Genomic DNA, 8,678 nt, shown 5'->3' with positions numbered 1-8,678 from the left:
CACCACACTGCTCAGCTCCAGCAGAAGATGCTCTGCTGCACCCTAAGGGCAGCAGGAACAGGTCTAGTGGCCACCACAGCACACTCAGGATCCATGCCACTGTTTCACAGACACACCTTGGTGTTTTGAGATATCCCACTAGTAAGGGCTTGTTACATACACCCTACAGGTCTGACTCCTTTCCACCCCCATCATTAAATTAACGAGCCAAGAGTTTGTTACAAAGTTATTTATTAGAATATTACATTGCACTTAAAAAATAAGGGAGGTCTGACCCTGTCGCATCTTGACCTACCAAAGGACACAGGGGCAGACCTCCAATAAATATAAATACTATGTACAATTTATCTAAAATAAATATATAATTTAAAAGGAAAAATATCGTGTTAAATAGCTGTTACCCTCCCACCCCTCCTGTGCCTAAGAAAGCCCCGAGCCAAGTTTCTCCGCCTTTCACAGTTTGTTCCTCCGCGTGCACCGCAGCGGGCATCCCCCAAGCTCTGGGCAGCCCCTCTGCTGATCGCTGGCCAGTCCCTCCTGCCCTTCTGCGGGGCCATCTCTTCAGCATGGCAAGGGATCTTGCCTCGTGGAGAGTCTCTCTCCCCAGTCTTCTCCATCCCAGAGGCTGCTGAAGCTCCCTGCAGCAGCACTGCTGCCCAACAGAATCCAAAGCGAGCACGGTCATGCTGCTCCAGCAAGCTCCTGATGCACTGCAGGGTCCCAGGGGCAGCACTGGCTCCGTGGCTCACATCTTCCAGGAGGTAGAACTGCGTTAGTGCCGAGCCCTGAAACACAACATCACGGGATCAGTCGCTGGCTGAACACCAGTATCCAAAGACACTGCTGATGTGCTGTCCACAGCCACCCTCGCCCACGGAGCTGAGCCCTGTATACCAGGGCCAAGCTGCTCATGGCATCTAACTGCTGAGAAAGCTCTTGTGGCCACTCTGCAGGATGGGACCCAGAATTGAGGCCAGAATGCCAGGGAAAAGCTGTGGCAAAGTACAGGTAACCTCCCGTGTCTGTCATGGCATTGTTCCCCTGCACATGGCTTCCCCAGTCCCCAGGGCAGAGGACAGCAGTGATAAATCTTGCTCTGATCCTCCTTCCCTAACCTTCAACTCCTGTCAAAAAGTAGAAATCCCACCCCCAACGCTACCCAAAATCTAATAAATAACATTTCAGAAACCCTTTGAAGGCATTACTTGATGCACCACCACCCCCAAAGAGCAAAGTACTTTCTTTATTCGAAGGAGAAGTAGCTGTAATGTGTACGGGAACACCTAACATCAGGGTTTGGAGCAGGGCAGAGGAAGTCTGCAGGCTTTCCAGCACCCAGCTACCACTGACATGTGGCCACCTCCAGGCCAGAGCACACCCAGAGTAACATCATGGGGCACTCCCATGCCCAGCTGCAAAGCATTACATTGCTGCAAGTAATAAGCAAAGGACAAGTGGGAGTGAAAAGGAAGGTCTTTTTTTTAGATGTGTATATAAATAGAGGCAATATCTAAGGAGGGGAAATGACTCAGTGGGTCAGACAGAGGGAGCAGAATGAGTTACAGAGTGGGGGAAGAAGAGGGAAAGCAGCTTCCCTGCTGCCAAATATCCCCCAACCATGCAGCAAGAGGCCAAAGGAGAGACATAAGGTTGTAAAGGAGGAGGTAGCAGGCAGATGTCAGAGGACAGGGATTTGAACTGAAAGGGAAGGAAAGACAGCCGGGGCCACACGTGGCAGCCCTTGCTTTTGGGCCAAATCCAGCAAGCTGCTTCTCCAGGCTCAAAGCAAATTCAGCTCATGCCTGGCTCTGGCACAGGATCAGCACAACCAAGTAGAGCCCCCAAGCCCCCACCAATGCCCCAGCCCACAGCAAGGGCTCACCTTGCCAGCACCTGGCATCCTCAGTGATTCACAGTGATGCCCAGCTTTATTTTCTCTTCATTTTCTACATCGTAGACACCCCTCTTGTGACACCTGTGAGGCCAAGCAAAGAGAGGCTCAGAGCATGGAGCGAGCAGCCCCTGCCACCGTTCCCCACAAAGGGGCTTCCCGGGGACACGGCTCCAATAACACAGCCCCCACCCGCTCACCTGAGCATCAGCAGGGCTGCAATGATGACAAGACACAGCGAAGACAGGACCACAGCGACGACAGCCAGTGCTGTGGTGTGGTCATACGTGCTGGGAGGGTGCTCTACAGGCAGTGAAAGGCCATGGCATCGCTCTCCGTGATATCCTGGCTGGCATCTGGGTGAGAAAGAGAGTTTTTAAGGATGGTGGTGGCCAAGCAGCGGTGCTGTCGGGTCCCTCAATCCCCAGTGCGAAGGAACTGCCTCTGCTTAGCTTTGGCCAGAATCCTACAACCTTCTCCTGGTCCCTATCCTGAGGCAGGAGGCCTGGTTCCCAGGGCATGCAGAAGTTGGGTGCCAGGCAGGCTGCCTCCGAAGGGAGGGGAAGCCTCAGGCAAGGAACAGGAAACCAGCTGGGGCCATGGACTCAGTGCTTCCCTTGGAGCAGGATTTCCCTGTGCTCTTAGCCAGGGCAAGAAGCGCAGGCTCCCTGCAGATCTGTGAAGTTGTTCACATATCAGAAATATCTTTCCCCATCAGAGCTGTGAGGCAGCCACCCAAGCCTTCCCTATGAGGCAAAGCACACTGACGTGACCAGCTGAATGCATCCAGTGCCACCAGCCCTCAGCAGAGCTGGGCAGCACCACACATGCTCCTTCCCAGCACAGGGACTCCATCCAGCCCTTCTGCCTGGCTCACGATGCTGGGGCAAGTTCCAAGATAGCCACAAATTTCTATCCACGCTCCATCCATGCAGCAGGGCTGGGTGCTGTGCTCTGGCACCATCCACTCTCACCCCACCCACCAGCAGAAGCAGAGGTCAAGAAGACCCCACAACATGGCACAGCTGGAGCCAAAAGCAGCCAGGAGAGCAACCACAATCAAGTGACGCCGGTCAGGAAGGGGGCATGTGGCTGGGGTTGTGTTACACCCTGCTTTGGGCTGGGACCTCAGCCCAAACAGATCCTGGGCAGCCCCACGACACCTGGTCTGAGGGCCCAGCAACATTTTCATGTCAGGCTCCAGGCAGAGGAAACTAAGCAGTTCAAAGACCTGCACAGACACTGATCCCCTTGGATTGCAGGGGACGAGAGCTTCTGGGCACTGTAAGCCAGGGAGCTATTATCTGCTCTGGGCACAGGGCTGAGTAGCTCAGGGGATTGATTGCAAAGAACAAAGCCTCTTATATCCACCAGCTCAACCCTTGTCCACGTCAGCAGAGATCAAGTGTGTGCCCACGGCTATTTCCTGAGGTGGCAGAGCCAGATCCAGGTGCCCAGGCAGCAAGTAAACTATTTCTCCTCCGCCTGCCTCGTTTGATCCCTGCTCGCTACCTGCGCCCCACTGAGTCTGTCACACACAGACCCTCGTGGTGACACAGCCCTGGCCTCAGGGCCAGAGAGCCACAGGGACGTGGCTTTAGCATTCTGCCCCCCAAGGAACTGCCTCTAATCCCACCTGCCTCACAGGTGCCTCAGTAGATGCTCTCCCCGGCCCAGCTGGGGACGTGGCAGGGTGAAGGAGGGAGCCCGTTCTACTCCCCAGCTCCTGCACTTTGATGGCACAGAGCCACGTAACCCACGCTGAACAAGGGATCACGCACACCGTGCCCTCATGCTGGAGCCTGGCATCTCCATACCTGCAACACCCCTGCTGGGGACGCAGCCATGGGAGCTCCTTAGCTCTTGGACAAGGCTTGCAGCAATGAGATGGGTCGAGGAACATACTGAGAAGGGATGGAGTCTCTCACACCAGACCTACAGAACACTTTGGATGTAGGACCCAGCCCTTCTCAGAGGCCCTGGTGCTCAATTACTTCTCTGGGCCCAACCAAAGCTCAAAGAAAGTCAGCCCTGGACAGCTGCCAGGCCTCTCAGCCCCACAAGTTGGCCTCCTCCAAACTCCACCGCTGCAGGCCTCTGTGCCAACCTCAGCCAGAGCTTACTGAGCCATGCCCCACAGGCAGGGGTGCTGCGGTGCCTCCTGGGTCTAAAGCTAAGATTTTGGCAAGAGACAGAGCTGTTTAAAATTCAGGCCAGAGTGGAGGCTAAACTTTCCCACTGCTCCTCAAGTGGGACGCTGCGCAGAGAAGATGCAAAGTCAGAGCCATCCCCCCATGGACAGGGAACATGCACTAAAAATATCCCCTACGCTCTTCCTCTGCGCTGCCTAGAGAATTCAAGGAACAATGACTAAGGCTTTCCCGGTACAGGCACACACCAGAAACTCACATGCAGGATGGAGCACCCAGCTCTCGGATGTATTTGCATTCACCATGAATGCAGAAATCCTTGTACTTTCGCAGACACGGGTCTCTCTTCTTCCCCAAGCCTTTTCCTTTTCTTCTTTTATTCCCGTTCCCCTTTTTCTTGGGAGTAACCAGGCCTTGAGGCTTTGACAAGAAGGCAACTGGAAAACAATTTCAAAAGGAGAAAAAAAGTTTATCACCTCAATTTGTCATTTGACGAAGAGACAGAGCAGCAAACCCTCTGTTACTGTAGCCAACTCAGCCCTGGCATTTGTGCAGCCTTTTGTTCAATCTGCCCCCAGGCAAAGGTTTTTCCATTTTTTCAGATTTTCACAAATATCATGGCCTTTCCAATTCATATGAACAATTCTAAAGGAAATAAAGGAACAATTAAACAAGAAACCAGGGGGAAAAACAAGAGCTTTATGCATCTCAAATGTTGCTATTATATGCACTAGTTTCCACTGAACACAGAAGACTGCTAATTGCGCTGCTATCTGGCTTTTATTTCCTTGATGAGTGCGGTCTTTTGTAAAGAGTCCATTCATGGCCCCGAGGGACTCGCCTTCCTGTGGTTACAACGATGCTTGCATACAGGACAAGAGCAGGATTAGAAGAGCAAACCCAGGTCAATTTTTGGTTTTGCAAAACCAAGTCGATGGCTAAGGAAGCGTTCCCATGAATTACAAAGGTATTTCTTAATTGCAGCGCAAAAATTGGTGGGTTTTGGTGCAAGGCCAGCTCCCTGCCAGGCTGGTGGGAACCGGAGCGAGAAGTCCCATGCGTGTTCCCCACAGACACGGAGAGAAACCATCAACATTATTGGAATAGTTTGGAGATGGGCAGATGTCAAAAATAAGCCCCCACTCTGTCCCCACCCCGAAAAGATCTGGCGAGGTGCCAGGAGGTCAGGGAACACTCCCTGCTCAGAGGGAGACTTCTCAGCTCTGCCTGGCCACAGCAGCCTCCCTTAGACTGGGGAAATAGGAACTAAATCGTGTTTAAACCAGGGAGGGTAAGGGGAAAAAGGGCAGCCACATCTAACCTGGCAAGTTTCAGCCTGCCCCATTCCTTCTCAGCAGCTTCCTTACATAACCGAGTCCTCAGCAATCTCTTCCTCCCTGTGCAAGACCATTTGCCTGTCTAAGGAGACATTTCAAGATCTCAACATCCTTCAAGGTAGGACTGGAGAACACTGACCCACCAGAAAACTCCGCAACTTGGTACAGGTGAGGCACAGAGCTCCAAGCAAGCTGCCTCAGGCTGGGAACAGGGGCTGCCCCCTCCCCAGCAGGCTACCACTGAGGGTGCCCTGCAGACTGGCACTGCCACAGGGCTGGCACAGTGCTGCTGACCCCCCCCATGCTATTTCACTGGTGGCCTCCACTGTTACCACCCCCTTGGGGCTCTGCCCCTTGTCCCCCAAATAGTGCAGCTCCAGAGGCTTCAGATCATCTTGTGTGTTGGCAAACAGGTCCAGCCCAGAGGGGCAGGGGGATGCCAACAACACCCTTGGTACTAGGATACCTCGTGCCATGAGTCCTCATGGGCTGCACCACCAAGGGGAAGGTGCCTTCGACACACAAAGCGTGTTTTTCTGATTATAGCTCGGCTCAAGGCATTGAGAAAGTGCTCCAAGAGGCCACATGCCGCTGACCGTGCAGTGCTGCCTCAACAGCTGCTCTTTCCCACCCCATCAACCTGTCCTCCCCGCAGACCAGGCACAGCCCAAGCCTGCCAGATCGCTTCCACCTCGGAGGGACGCATTGAGGAGCATCTCCCCCACCGCACCTCCCATCAGGAGGGGCAGCAGCGTTTCCCAGGGGCTGAGTCCCCTTTGTTTAGGGCTTAACCCAGTTTTGCAAGCCAGGGTTTGAGTCACAGTTGGACGAACGCAGACAGCTAAAAAAGCAAAGAAAGGAAGGCTGGAGAGCCGGGGTGACCTACATGGAGCTGAGCACATTCACCCTGGTGCCAGGTTAGCAGTCTGAGCACACCTCATGCCCAAAGCTGGGCAGGTGTGGGTCGCTTTTCTCAGCCTGCAGCGGGTCCCCGATCCCATCCCGCTCTCACAACCCTTGGAGAGCCCTCCAGACGCCCTCTGGTCCTGACCCGGGGGGGGGAGAGGAGCCAAGCATGAATGCACAGAGAGCCTAACAGAGAAACAGTGTCCCCAACGCCCCCGTGGCAGGGACTGCCGGCTGACTAACCCTGCCTAGGTATGAGGAGCAGCCGTGTGTGGGCGGCGGGTGACTCACAGCGATCCCCTCGCTGCCATCCACTGCTGCTGTGCCCGGGGGAGCCGCTCGGGCCCACGAGGTGACCGCAGGGTCGGGCTCCCACCCGGGGCCAGCAGGGACCCCCATGCCCAACACCAGCACCCCAACCTGGAGCAGGGAGGTGCCCGCTCTGCCGGGACCCCCACCCAGGGCTACTCTGGCATCGCCACCACCGGGCAGCCCCGGTGGCCACAGCCACTACCAAAGCACACCCAGCTCCCGGGGACCCCCAACACCTCCCCCTAATCCGGCTTCACTCCACACCCTCACTTTTCAGTCGGGACCCACCACGGCTCACCCTCCAACCCCTCCACCCTGCCAAGGAGCCGCTCCCCGATCCCGGTGACCCCCCCAAGGAATCACTCACGTACCTCTGGGCACCTCGCTCAGCTCGTCCCCCGAGGCCGTTCCGCCGCCCTCCTTCTCCGCGCTGCCTCCCAGCAGCGGGGCCGGGGCCGGGGCCAGTTCCCCACCGCCGCCCTTGTTCAGCACCTCGTTGTGCAGCTCCTCACGGCCGAGCCCCCCCGCCGCCGCCGCCGAGCACACTGCGGGGAACGGGACACGGTCAGATCGGGACCTGAACGGGACACAGCCCCCCCCCAGCCCCCCAGCCGGCACCCCCACACCCAGGACCCCCGCTTCCAGCCCCGTACCTGCTGCCAGCAGCGCCTGGATCAGCACCGCCCGCCCGTCCATGACCCCCGGGGGCAGCGTCCCGGCAGCCGCCCGAGTCTCCCGTTCCCGGCTCCGCTCCGCCGGCACCACTCGGCCCCCCCCGGCCCCGCCGCCGGTAGAAAGCAGCAGCGGGCGGCGGGGCGGGGCGAGGCGGGGCCGTGCGGGCCGCCCCTTCCTCGAAAAGGGCTTCCCCCGAGCCCCGAGGGGCCGCCTCCGTCGGGGCTCCAGCCAGACCCGATCCTTCCCCCCCCCCACCCCCAGCAGCTGGAGGTTTAGGGCCGGGGGGTCCCCTCCGAGGTTGGTCTGAGCCTGGGGTGTCCGGAGCGGGGCGCGCTGCCGGCTCGGCGGTGGGACTGGGGTGCCTTAAGGGGTGTCGAGGGAGTTGTGGAGTCTGGTGATTCATGGAATTGTAGAATAGAGTCATAGAGTCATTAAGGTTGGGAAAGACCTCCAAGATCATCTGGTCCAACCGTCCCCCCCCCCCCACCATCACCCACTAAACCATGTCCCCAAGCACCACGTCCAACCTTGCCTTGAACACCCCCAGGGACGGCGACTCCACCACCTCCCTGGGCAACCCGTTCTCCTAATTTCCAATCTAAATCTCCCCTGCTGCTACTCGAGGCCATTCCCTCTACCCCTATCACTGGTTATCTGTGAGAAGAGGCTGACCCCAGCCCGCACACCTTCCTTTCAGGTGGTTGTAGGGAGCAATGAGGTCTGCCCTGAGCCTCCTCTTCTCCAGACACAAGAACCCCAGTTCCCTCAGCCACTCCTCATAAGACTTCTGTTCCAGGCCCTTCACCAGCTTCGTAGCCCTTCTCTGGACACGCTCCAGGGCCTCGATGTCCTTCTTGTAGTGAGGGGCCCAAAGCTGAACCCAGCACTCGAGGTGCGGCCTCACCAGAGCAGAGCACAAGGGGACGATCACCTCCCTGGCCCTGCTGGCTGCGCTACTGCTGACACAACCAGGATGCCGTTGGCCTTCTTGGCCACCTGGGCACACTGCTGGCTCGTGTTCAGGTGAGCATCAACCAGGCACCCCCAGATCCTTTTCCTCCGCACAGCTTTCCAGCCACTCTGCCCCAAGCCTGTAGCACTGCATGGGGTTGTTGTGACCAAAGTGCAGGACCCAGCACTTGGACATGTTGAACCTCATCCCATTGCCCTCTGCCATTGACCCAACCTGTCCAGGTCCCTCTGCAGGGCCTTCCTACCCTCCAGCAGATCGACATTTCCCCAACTTGGTGTCATCTGCAAACTTACTGAGGGTGCACTCAATTATTCCTTTACGACCATCCTAAAACTGTAGAAGGGAAGAAACAGATTAGAAAAAACAGATTGAAAACTTTCTGTTCACTTGTCTTGCACAATTGAAGAAGAAAGGGGATCACTGAGGATCCAGCA

General features: G+C 56.7%; 1 protein-coding gene across 1 annotated transcript; it reads right to left on the bottom strand.

Moving 5' to 3' along the window:
• Nucleotides 1–214: 214 nt before the first annotated feature.
• HBEGF (heparin binding EGF like growth factor) lies at nt 215–7,409 on the bottom strand. Its single transcript, XM_068698157.1, has 6 exons — nt 7,250–7,409; nt 6,968–7,141; nt 4,301–4,478; nt 2,092–2,247; nt 1,883–1,975; nt 215–785 (listed from the first exon to the last, which is right to left on the bottom strand). The coding sequence occupies exons 1-5, from the start codon at nt 7,290–7,292 to the stop codon at nt 1,903–1,905; spliced, it is 624 nt and encodes a 207-aa protein (XP_068554258.1). The 5' UTR covers nt 7,293–7,409; the 3' UTR covers nt 215–785; nt 1,883–1,902.
• Between the last annotated feature and the right edge of the window lie 1,269 nt (nt 7,410–8,678).

This window comes from Anas acuta, chromosome 14 (assembly GCF_963932015.1).
Source record: "Anas acuta chromosome 14, bAnaAcu1.1, whole genome shotgun sequence".
NCBI lineage: Eukaryota > Metazoa > Chordata > Aves > Anseriformes > Anatidae > Anas > Anas acuta.
Note: the sequence above shows the minus strand (reverse complement) of the source record. Positions and strands in the feature narration are given on the sequence as shown.

Bases quoted from the DNA above. Each gene is read 5' to 3' on its own strand.
- HBEGF (XM_068698157.1), bottom strand. From the start codon at position 7,292: ATGGACGGGCGGGCGGTGCTGATCCAGGCGCTGCTGGCAGCAG. The intron at 7,142-7,249 runs GTACGGGGCTGG...CGTTCCCCGCAG, and splicing joins CCAGGCGCTGCTGGCAGCAG to TGTGCTCGGCGGCGGCGGCG. The intron at 4,479-6,967 runs GTACGTGAGTGA...ATTGTTTTCCAG, and splicing joins GCTGAGCGAGGTGCCCAGAG to TTGCCTTCTTGTCAAAGCCT.